Here is a 12379-nt window from a genome sequence, read left to right on the forward strand (position 1 = left end):
TGCCTTATTTTTTGGTACTTTTTCTGTCTTACCCTGCTTTCCCGTAATCTTTGTCCTCTCTGTACCACAAAATTTGTGCCTTCTCCTCTGTGCCTCGGCCCATTGTCTGCGTTCCTATTTTAGTCTTTAGTTAGTTTGCCAACCCAAGCAGAAAACCCATCCCTAGCTCTACGCCTCTAGCCATTGTCACTGGAACAAGGAAAGATGTTTTATGTAAACAGTAATATAATGTCCTGTTCAGTGTAACAATTTCCTCATAAAATCACCCAACCTCATAAGGAAATACCCACTGAGTCACTTACATTCCTGCTCATATTTACCGTTTCTATGACATTTCAAATCCACCTTCTCAGATCAATGCTGAATGCAAGGGCCACAGTATGGATGAAAAGATGGGATTCAAACTTCAAACATCACCTTATTATACTGATAGGCCACAATTCCGTTTGTAGCTGAACAGCAGTCCCCAGACGAAATCCCAATTTTGTGATGGCAATAAGGAATGCAAATGAAATTTTCCCAATATTTGTGAGAGCTTGAAGTTTTGCAAAATTGCCGCAACTTTTCCGCATTAACTGGCCCAATCAAACAACCCCTTAAACTTGTCGCCCCTTCCCCGAGAGCACCTAGTCGATGTTATTTGGAGCCTACTGTATGTGGAACTGGAAGTTTATACATTTGCTAAGTTTACAAATTGCCTCGGAAATTTTGGGAAATTCTGGTATAGAAATCAAGCATTTTTGGTTGCAATACTCACAAAAAAGCTTTGCAAAATCCCGGAGACTGGTAGAGTATAAAATACTCCAACATTTGGAGTATTTGGAAGTGATATCTTATCCTTTCTCAATAGAAATCATGGAATTCGACTTAAATAACTGGATGGGTGGTTAGTATCCACACGCCGAGCATATTTTAGGTGTTCATTTTAATTTAAACTGATTGAACAACTTTCCCATACTCTGCGCTTGAAGTGGAAAAAATAAGTGCCGGTAATCAGGGGGGGGGGGTTTATAAATCGGCTTTATAATGAAGGAATATATAAAAGCAAGCGTCCATTCGCGCGTGTGTGTACAAAAGCTTATGCTGCGTTCCATTGCAGTTGTTACTCTGAAAAATCCATCCTCATATTTGGAAAAGTGTAAAGGAATGGCCATTTATGTTGGAAATTCAGAGCCACTCGCACCTGAGTTTATCAAGATAACAGACCCGACGTCACTGCAACATGGTTGCACTGATGGTGAACAGCGTTCCCTTTGAATAGATATTAAAACACATCTACAGTTGTTTTGAACTACTAAGTAGTTTTTATGTTACGCTAACACGGGGACCACTGACCGGAATGACAGATTTCCGAGTTCCCATGGAACGCAGCATCATTTCCTGCTGCCTCTCGAACAAACTCGGAATGCTTTCTAATCCACCTGAAGCAGAGAACGCAGGCAGCGGCCTTTACCAACAATGGCACCAGAATTGGTAGAATAGATAATGAGTGAAACCAGCTATTGCGACCAAAAAGGTGCGAAAAAGAAAGCGCAAACAAGGACGCCTACAATCGAAAGAAATCCCACGTGTGTGTGCATATAGGGTCAGTGACGTCATGCATGTCCCTTATGACAATAAAATAAAATAGCGCGCTCTGACTCAATAAAATATGATATAACTTACAGTTTATCCACTTGATTTGGCCACTTGAGAGGGCAGAACAGAGTACCCGCACCTTGTGAGAAGTGCCGGCGCGCAAGTAAAAGTCACGGTGCGCAAAAAGACTAAAAAGTAGAAGTGCCGGTACTGCACCGGTGAGTACCGGCCCACTTAAAGCACGGCTCGTACTGCGTAAAATGTCTATAATCTGCTGTTTGCCAGTTCTTCCTTAACTTCTTCGAGCTCATGAGCATCACACAAAAAGATTACCTACGAAGCTCTGTGGTAGGTAATGTAAGACTTAGAGTCGTAAGACGTCTTACATCGCTAAGAGCCAGAACAATGTAAGAAAGAAGCCTGACTTTAGACAACACAACAACTGGCATCTCAGATTTGTCAAAAAAAAACCCCAATGAACATCAGTTTAATTCTAAAGGGTTCATCCTGTCAAGTAACTTGTGATTGACAAACTAATTGTTCACCAATGGGCATGGGGTGTTATTTGTAACTTATTCAAGATGTATGTATGTTTGTATGAATTTAGCCCCTTTAAAAAAGTTGTCAATTAAAACTTAATATGAAATTGTAGTTGTTCCACTGATTAAACAAAGGCAGCAGCATCTCAACTGGTTAATATCAGGACACAATCAAGACAAAAAAAAAAGTCAATCCTGCCTTTAACAAGTCGCTTTCCGCGCTCAATTACTTTCTCACATTTCTGGAACACATTGTTTACTGAAAGCACGAGACCTGAAAGAGATATGATGAAGAGATGGTTTGAAACGATTTGTGCTCCACATCGCCGGCTACATTGATGCTTGTGTCTCAGGGGTGTTTTTAGTGCGGCGTCCCAGTGTGCTTTGTTTGTCTCGTCATGGTAAATTGCACATCATGAGCACGGTCGGCGCAGCTGGGAATGCGCTACAGAACTCACACGTGCACACACATACACACACGCACACACACACACACACACTGGTAAGGGAGATAACAGATGATAAGGGACTTGGGATACACCTCTGTAGCAGATAAAGGATTCTTGGGGGGGGCTCTGAGATGTTCGTCTCTGTGCACTTCCATGATGCTCGATCCATTTTCATTCCTACGAGACTCCTTGATCAATTCCTGCCGTATCGTCTGGTCAGAGCAAGGGCATGTAGATGTCCAGGGAGAATTAAATGTATGACGTTCATTTTATATGAATTCTTTGACAATTCTGATAACTATTTAACGCCACCGAGTGAAACAGAGAGAGAGAGAGAGAGAGAGAGAGAGAGAGAGAGAGAGAGAAAAGGACAAGGAGGATGACAGAAATGGCAGAGTAATGTTAACCACTCGTCTGGTGGTGTCAGAGTGGGCAGTACGGCGGTGCTATGATGATGATGATGATGATGATGATGATGATGATGATGATGAACTTTTGTCTTTGAAATAGACATTGTTTCTTTTTTCTGGGCTTGAAGATTTATAAATTATTTTCATGAATAATATAAAGAACAATAATATATACAACAATAATATTTACAACAATCAGATAGAAACCAATCCCCTGTGGATTTCCCCGACAATTTGAAAAAAAAAAAAAGCAATTTTGATGTCTAACTTAAACTGACCTCTGACCTTAACGCCTTCATCTTGCGGGGCTATTTGAGAGCGGGGGATATTCATAAAGCATTTGGGGCTGAAGCTCCGCACGCCCAACCCCAAAGACGCCACTGTATGTGTGTATACCTAAATATTACTTAATTAATATTACTTACTTAATATGATCAATTCCACCTCTGAGATCTTTCTCATCTTAACAAACGAGTTTCAGACCTTCATACATAGCATCACATGCACAGATCTAATCCATCGTACAAACGGACATTGGCTCAGTCTCTCTACGGAGAGACGACCTGGTGGCTTCAAAAACAAGAACTGGAGTTGGTCTGGAGCTCTGGCAGAGTAACATTACCCACTAGACATACAGAAGCATCTATACGAGCATCTATAAATGGCCCGACACAAATAGCAGCTCAGGCAGCAGAGCAGCCTTTTGGCCTCGCCTTCGTATCAAGATTTTTGCTCTAAGGGCTTCTTGTAGAGCACTTAAAAAGGCCTCCCTGCAAAAAATATCTGGATCTGTCGCTTGGAGATAGACTGAATGAAGGCCTAAAGTGGACTTTCTTTCAAACTGAAAGATTTAAGAACGCCTAAAATGGAGTCCAGGCCGACAGCACCGGAGACCGGAGTGAGACAGAAAGAAAATGTAGAGGTAACTTTTGAGGTGTAGAATAGACCCACATTTCTGCTGCTCATCATACTTGTATTTATAAGCATGGGACAAATAAAGCTTTGAAACTGGCAAATGTGGAATCAGGTGAAATAAATCTGTTGAAAACACAAAAAAGAACAATTTCATTTTGTTAGACTTCATTTGTACATTTTTCAAACCGTAGGTTTACGCAAACAAGTGTTTGCTGTTAGGGCTACGATAGTCGGTTTGAATATAATGACATAGAACACAATATTTCTGATTCTGATTCTGATTTAATAACTAGTCCATATGTTCTTTCCCCACAGTTGCCCATGTTTAGATCACTTCCAATAGCACCATCAAGTGGTGAAAATGATTTCTCTCATCTCGTCAGAGATCTTTTAATTATAGGATGATTCTCTACTTAATTTCCTTAGATGGCTGTTCCCGTCAACGTGCCCACGGACTCAGACCTTCCTACGAATGGCGACACTCCAGACTCTTCGGAACCTCTGTGCTGTGGAATAGACGGTGGACAGATCTGTGGGATCATCGGCCTTGCAAGCACAGTCTTTAACTTGGTTATAGTAGTCTTTGTCTACATATACACTTGTGGATAAAGTACATATGTAGGCAGTAAGAGACAATTAAACCTGGATGGGCTGATGGTGCAGGGTGGAGTTGTGCTATAAGAAAGCTCAGTATAAATAAAGTGATTTAAACTTAAAAAAGCCTATCCAACTTGCACCAATATAGAGGTAGTGCTGCAATGTATAGACCTCTATTATGGTGAAAGAAAAGCAAATAACCTCCTATTTTTTTTTTTACCTGTGCTGTCAGCATGCTGGTTACACAACACAGTATTTTTGCCATTGCATCTAGGACAGAGTTCATCTGCAAGTGGAGTTGAACTTCTCAACCTGCAATACCACTTTTTATTCATTATTTAATCATCAAGAACTACAGCAATAACTCTGTCCTGTGCACGACCTGTAGGATGTCAAGAGCACAGCTTCATTTTATTACACGGAACCACCACCGATCCCCCTCTTTGGAGAAGGATCTTACCATGTTTTTGTCTGCAAACAACTAATCATCATTACTACTTCAAGAGGGGGAGAATTACCACGGGTGAGACAAATAAACAAAAAAAAAGAAACATGTACCACACAAATTATAGCCTTTTCTTATGTTCCTCAAAGACCTCTATGAGGGACCTTTAAGAAAGAAGCTGGCATGAGGTGCATCAAGGGGAAAAAGAGGCAGTAAAAATAAAAATGGATCTCGCTAAACGACCAAGATCTTCCCCTCTGATTTTGGGACGTGGGTGCTGGAAGCATTGCTTAAGGCGGGTTCTTCTGCTTCTCAAACCGGCCGCTGAGGCTTCCTCATCACTCTAACGCAAGTGGTTGTCATACTCCCCCAGCTCATCTTCAGTTGTACTCTTCATGTGCCATACAGTGTGTCATTGACTCGGATTTAGGCAGTTAAAATACAGATACAGTTGGAAAAAAATCCAGGAAAAGCCAGTCCAAAGCCATGCGAGAAAATAACAATATATGAAAGCTAAAAGGATTTTAAATATAGTCGTCAAAATATCTGTTCATATATCTAAGGTATGTGCAACGTATGGGTGAGATTTACTTCAATTTTGGGACGATCACGAGGAACTTAAAGCCATCTGCATTTCAAATTTTCTCTTTTATTAATAAATATGGCATTCATACAATCATCAATGGGAATCTAATGTCGTTACTCAAGGTGCACTGGTGTCACTGTTGACAGGGTCAGGCATCTTTAAATCGGGCAGCAGGTTGCAGCTCGTGATGATGTCTATCTTCTCGGAGACGGCCTTCAGGTCGTCCAGTATCAGCCTGATGCTGTGGGAAGCGTTGATGATGGAATTCTGCGACGTGTTGAGCTGAGCCGTGGCGATGCGCAACTATGATTTAAATCAACGACAACAAACGGCGTTTGAATAGCAAGGAGGGGGAATAACCTTGAAATTAACAGCGGAAGGGCCTTTTAAGGTGGTGAAACAAACTTCAGTTGAGTGCAAATGTAATGAAAATAATAACAGATATGAGGGACGTGTGGTAGTCTAGATGTGGTGTAGTGTTTCGTAGTTTAGATCACTTCACTAGGATCACTAGGGAGAAACACTGGGTTGTTCCGACAGCTCACGCCGGGGTTGGCCCAGGTGTCTCCTCTGCTCAGGTTTTGTTTCACAGGATCTCAACTACTCTTATGGAAGTTATTTTGGTACAGCTTGCATTTCCTTTCATTATAACAATAAATCTCTTTGTGCAAATATATCCTTGGTCTGAGACTTATGTAATGGTCTCTAAGGCTGAGCCTATGATTATGAGCTTGTAACAATTGAATTGATATTTTGCAAAATGATTTGCCTTTGAAAACAACTGCATGCAAAAAGAATAACTTTCAACCAACGCTTTTTAAGAAATGTATTCATTGTGTTGCAATATGCTTACCAACTTTGACCATACAATATTGCAACTAACCCTACTGGGCTCATGTGACACTTTTCATTTCTAAATTGGTCAAACCGGAGATATAAAAAAACCTCTTTCAAGGTTACCGCCGTACCTCTCGGCTGGCGTTGCCATAAACCTGCCGCAGCGTTTGCCCCACGTCAGCACAGAACCGGCTGTTTGACTCCTGCAGCTTCTGCTGTAACAAGGTGTCTCCTTGAGGAATGAAGGGCAGGCCATTAAATCATTTATATTTTCATTGTATCACTAATTAAACCAATGGAAAAGCGCAAGTAATTCCCTCATCTGATGAGGAAGACAAGAGAAAGTACCTCGAGACTGTGTTTTACTACACCCTCTATTTTTAGAGGAAAGGGGAAGAACTAATCAACGAAACAACGATGTGCAGTTTGTTTAACACATAAATTGAAATTACTATTCTTATGGATAACCAATTATACTTTTTAAGAGCCATGAGAGAAGCGGAACTGTTTGTATCAATGTCCTCTGGCAGCACTTGCAAAGAGTGCACACAAAAAAACAAAATAGTGTCTTGTACACACAGTGCAATCAGAGCGATATATGCTGATATCTATATTGTATCATGTTATGTCGTTGACCTGGCGTTCCTTACCGTGTGGTCTGTGTGTAGGACTCAGATGATCCTCCACAATCGACTGTATGTCTGGGTGGTCTCTGACCACAATGAGGGGAGGCAGGTCTCTCTGCAGTATCTGTGCGTTTTTCTGGGTCGCTGCTGAAGCAACGTTTTTCTCAGCTCTTTCTGACGGCTCCAGGTCGCCCTCGCTGTCTGTCTCAGATGCCTCCCCTGGCACCTAGAAGCATTTGGTTCCAGAATGGATTATTGTCATTAGATCTCAGATGTTAGAAGAAATTATGAGATATACTTAATGTGTATGCGTCCAGCAGGGTGCCTTATACTTATTCAATAAAGTATCGCAGGTATTTGATTAATATTTAGTACAGGGCAGAGGTAAGTACTAGATAGAAATAGGGTTATGAATTACATGATTATATGAACTGTTATTATAACTTATACCTTTTTACAGGTAAGTTTAAGGATTTTCTTCTCCCTACAGGTAAGTATGACAGCTAAGTTTTAGGTTCAGCAGTATTCTTAGGGTTTATAACATCGAATGATCTACTCTGATGCAGAAGAACTCAACACATTTTGGCCCAAGGAAATATTGCGATAAATAAAACCTGACACAATGTTTATGTAAAAAACAAAAACAAAAAAACAACAAAACGTGCAAATTCTAATTAAACCCAAGACTATTTAATGACATTAACGGCCTAATATTTGTGTAATACTGAATTTAAGACCCCCTGCCCAGATAGACGGATGGATGGACACTTTATTCGCCCGCTCTCGCAACAAGCGCATGCAGGGCAATCACCTTGGCTCCCAGCGCGGCCGCCTGGGGAGCAGGGAGGGAGGTGATGTACACTTCGTCATCAGAGTCCGTCTCTGAGGCCTCGCCCTGGACAACGATCTGGTACCTGCTGGACATCACTGCAGGCAGGCAGGCAGGCACACACGCACACACACACACACACACACACACACACACACAGAAAGATAATTAAATACAGTGAGGTCCTGCCAACATGTCCTCACTTCACAAAGGGTCCTCAATCAAAAGGTTTAAAACTCTCACTGGTCCTCACAAGCAGAGCAACACTATACCCCTCACTCTAACTCTAGCATTAGCCACTGATTATGACAACTAGCAGCACAGATTGACCCACCACATATGCACGTATACAATTACATGAAGCCTACTAACCTATGTATACACCACGATCGATTGCGAAAGCTAGAAAACGTTGAAAAAATACAATTTTCGCTGGAAACAAGTGTGAAAACAGAGCGACGCCTTCCAGCCGGGCGCCCGCAACGCGGATCACGTGACGGAGCGCCGCCCCCCGGAAGTGGGAAGCGTCGCGGCAGCCAATCGAATCAGATGGCCGGCGCCTGCCGTGTCACGTGACAGGGCAACGTCACGCGTCGCCGCGCGCCTTTCCCTGTTTCGACCGACTGACGTTCGAGGCGTCCAATCGGCTCCCGCAGACGCCCCCCCTCCCAACCGAGTGACGTCGCCGCTGTCCACTCAGCGGGCGACGGTCACAGCGGAGAGGGCGGGACTTGACGGGCGAGAAACGGCGCCGCGGACTTCCGGTGGAGTCTGGCAGGGGAACTTGAGCCGGCGACACCGCCGCGCGGAGCCGCCTGCGTCCCCGTCACCGCCTGCGACGCTCGTCACCGCCTGCGACGCTCGTCGGTCTGTTGCGCGGTTTGAGTTTTTCTTTGTATCGTTTTTTTGTTGTTTTTTTTTCCCAGTTCCTACATATTCCCGTGCCATGCATGTCACGGTCATGGCGGACGAGGCGCTGTTCGATTTCCTCCACATGGAGATGGTGTCGCACGTTTACAAGGAGCCGCGGTGCGGCAGAGCGGAGCCGGACACTAAGGCGAGCACCTACAGTGTGATGCTTTGATTATTGTTGTTGTTATTGTTATTGTATTTCATTGTTATTATTTTCATGATTTGTAAGTCCTACTTCTTCTCCGTTTCTCGGCGCGCCGGAGAATTTGCATTGAATGACGTTGTACCAGCTAAACAACCAGTGCTTTTCTCCAGTCAGTCAATAACAATCCAACGACAACCAATAACAATAACAATTCAATCAATGACATCAGTTGGTTTAATACTCTCTCGAAACTTCCACCCACAGTACACCTGCAAGTGCACGCACCTTCTAGTTTCTGCTATTGAAACATTTCTTTGGAATTACAGACAGTTTGAACAGAAATGCATTTGCTGATCACTTTATTGTTTCTTTTTTTTTTTTTTTTTTATTGTAAGGACCGAGCGTTCTGCGTCTCCACCCTGGAAAGCATGGGTTTCCGAGTGGGACAGGGGCTGATCGAGAGGTACCGATGTGCCGGGCCCCTCTAACACACGCAGGCCGAGGGGTTGGAATAACGTCCTTGTTGTGTGGCGATGGTCACCGTCTGTCTCCGTGCCTCTTCCGCCAGGTTGACCAGGGACTCCGCCACCTTCAAGGACGAGCTGGACATCATGAAGTTCATCTGCAAGGACTTCTGGATGCAGGTGTTCAGGAAGCAGATCGACAACCTCCGAACCAACCATCAGGTGCGGGCGGGATGGAATAACAAAGCTTTTTTTTGTTTGTTTTTTTCCCTTTTTGTTTTGACTGAAGGGGGTTAATCGATTAAAGGCAGGTCCCCCGAGTTTCACCCCAATGGAATAGCATGTGCACCGGGGCATTTTGAAGTAAAAGGAATAAAAAACAATAAACTAGATGCACTGGGGTAAAATAATTCATATGACTTGCAAAACAATTCAGTATGAGAGACCAGTTGTTCCTGAATTAGATTTAAAATAAAAAAAAATAAAAACACTGAAATGAACAGGAAAATCCAAATTATAAGGCACATTAAAGAATAGGTGGCTTGACAATATCATCACGGAGCAGGTAGGTGCCAGTGCCCATTTGACATACAATCTCGGGGGGGACTATAACTACAATTTTAACGTTTTGATCCAAATAATAATGAACTTATTGAAGTAATAAAACTTTAATTTGAATGTGACTCCCTCACAGGGGACCTATGTGCTGCAGGACAACAAGTTTGCTCTGCTGACTCAACTTTCCAGTGGGAAGCAGTACCTGGAGGAAGCCCCCAAGGTTTAAACACACACACACACACACACACACACACACACACACACACACACACACACACACACACACACACACACACATACTCTTAAACAAAGCATTGTCATGTGAACCCACCATCCTGTTCCACAGCTTAATGAGATGGCCATTGAGTGTGTGTATATTCTGTCTGTGTAGTACCTGGCGTACTCCTGCGGCGTGGTTAGGGGAGCTCTGTCCAATCTGGGTCTAGAGAGCGTAGTGACGGCCGAGGTCTCCCTGATGCCGTCCTGTAAGTAGCTTCCACCAGTGTCAACATTTGCTTGTACCTTTCTCACAGGGCGGCGAGGCTCAAGCGCCAATACCCTCGGCACGTGATTGGAAATTAGAGCTGTGAGATGGGATTGGGGAACGTTTCGGTCGTGGAAATATAACTTTTGTTCCAGTTAATAACGTGAAAAGCGCAATCCTTGAAAAGTTTAGCTGAAATGATTACGACTCTTAATCTAGTGAGAAATTGAAGGGGGAAAAAAAATCACTGAGCTGTAGTTTTAAATAAAAATACCCAACTACTGAAATAGCAGGGTTCTTACCAGCTCCTAGAGGTGGTTGAATTCCATCCTTAGAAATGTAGGTACTGGAATACCTAAAAAAAAAAAATGTTCAGTCCAAGTCCAACTCCAAGAAATTTCACTTTTTTCATTTTTGCATTACTTAGTAGTCAATGGATATAAATATGAATTGTGTGTTGGTTTTCATCCTAATTAAAATGATTGGTTCAGTATTATATTTTACATATATTAACTGATATCTACAGATTTTCATTTTATTGAATATTTTCCCTCCACTCTCAGGTAAATTCCAGGTGGTGATCCAGAAGTTGTGACCTGACCCTCCCGCTCTCTCTCGTCAGAGAAAAACAAACCTGTTCTATTTCTGATTCGGTGCCAAAAATTACATGGGTTTATATGGGAGTCATCGAGAAACACCTTGGAGGGAGCTGACGACTTGCAGCGTTTTAAATATCTCCTTCGGCAAAACATGGCTGTTTGGTCAGGGCTCGCTCACTGTCTCCATCATTTACTTTGGCAATTTTTTACGTAATTACCATATTTACTGAAAAGTTGACCCTCTCTGTCAGAAATGTCATTGTCAGCATGGAGGTCCTTTGCCTTCCCACCTCCAGACCTAATTCTTAGAGATTTAGGAAGTGGCTGTAGTGGTTGACAATTATTATAATAGTGATTTAAAAATAATAGTAATGAATAAAGATGATCCATAGACACTGGGATCGATGTCCGTGGGTGTGGTTTCGGGTTGTTTATTCCTCTGTGAATTGAGGTATTTTAATGGAGTTCCTCTACTGTCTCTGAGCCTCCATAATGATTAAATGTCCATCAAAAGTAAAAAAAAAAATAATAATATTAATTGAAATCTCTGCAGCCAACTCTTGGTGCTTCTTCCTGCACCTGCTGCAGTTTGCCTTCTGGGGTTGGGTTTTTATTCAGGAATGGAGCCTTGTGAATTTCAATACAACTGCTTCAAAGTCTCAACTAAAACTACATTTCACTCCTTGATGTTTGTCTCTGTTCAGCGTCATTAGACATAACAATGTATTCTGACCCCGCCCAGAGTAGGACGGGGGTAGATCCCCGTCTTGTTAGATAGCTTCACTATCTTTTTGTACAAGCAACGGGTCTCATCTGAGAATCAACAATTACAAATGTGTGGAGTTATTTTTGTACATTTTTATTTATTGCCATTTGTACAGCAATAACGTATAAATGTACAGGCAGAACTTTGTAATGATGCATTTGTCCCTTCTTGAGGCTTTCTTAGACAGTTGAGTTTGTATCCATAATGGTAGGATGTTTTTGTTGTCGTAATTGAGAGAAAATCCTAATTATTAAGGGAAGAAATGTAGTTAAGTCGTTGATATTGAATCTTATGTATATTATGTAGTCTATTCAAGGTTATACATGAGTATGTATAGTGTGTGTATATATATATGTTAAATGTGCTGTACTTGTATACTATAAAATAATGTATCTATTAAGCATCAAATTATTTTTAAGCTTTCTTTAGTCACTCATTGTCATTGATATTAAAAAACATTTTTCAGGACATGTTAGAAATAACTTGGATCACATAATCTATTCATTAAATACAATGATCCCAGCTCCACTATTTCTTGCACTTAATTCCAATAGAAAGCTGAATAGTATTGAAAAGAGTGTTCCCCATTACAGCATTCAGAGCTGTCCTGTGACCTGCTGTCATGCTTCTTAGATTTGAA

General features: G+C 42.0%; 2 protein-coding genes across 2 annotated transcripts; one reads left to right on the plus strand and one right to left on the minus strand.

Moving 5' to 3' along the window:
* Positions 1-4344: 4344 nt before the first annotated feature.
* bloc1s3 (biogenesis of lysosomal organelles complex-1, subunit 3) lies at positions 4345-8312 on the minus strand. The gene is made up of 5 exons (XM_080007094.1): positions 8184-8312; positions 7794-7909; positions 7007-7208; positions 6488-6588; positions 4345-5822 (listed from the first exon to the last, which is right to left on the minus strand). The coding sequence occupies exons 2-5, from the start codon at positions 7905-7907 to the stop codon at positions 5637-5639; spliced, it is 603 nt and encodes a 200-aa protein (XP_079863220.1). The 5' UTR covers positions 7908-7909; positions 8184-8312; the 3' UTR covers positions 4345-5636.
* Positions 8313-8594: 282 nt separating this feature from the next.
* On the plus strand, positions 8595-12139 carry trappc6bl (trafficking protein particle complex subunit 6B, like). The gene is made up of 6 exons (XM_080007090.1): positions 8595-8868; positions 9264-9331; positions 9437-9554; positions 10027-10110; positions 10282-10375; positions 10938-12139. The coding sequence occupies exons 1-6, from the start codon at positions 8758-8760 to the stop codon at positions 10967-10969; spliced, it is 507 nt and encodes a 168-aa protein (XP_079863216.1). The 5' UTR covers positions 8595-8757; the 3' UTR covers positions 10970-12139.
* Positions 12140-12379: the final 240 nt, after the last annotated feature.

The sequence above is a fragment of the Zeus faber genome (assembly GCF_960531495.2).
Source record: "Zeus faber genome assembly, chromosome: 9".
In the NCBI taxonomy this organism is placed as follows: Eukaryota; Metazoa; Chordata; class Actinopteri; order Zeiformes; family Zeidae; genus Zeus; species Zeus faber.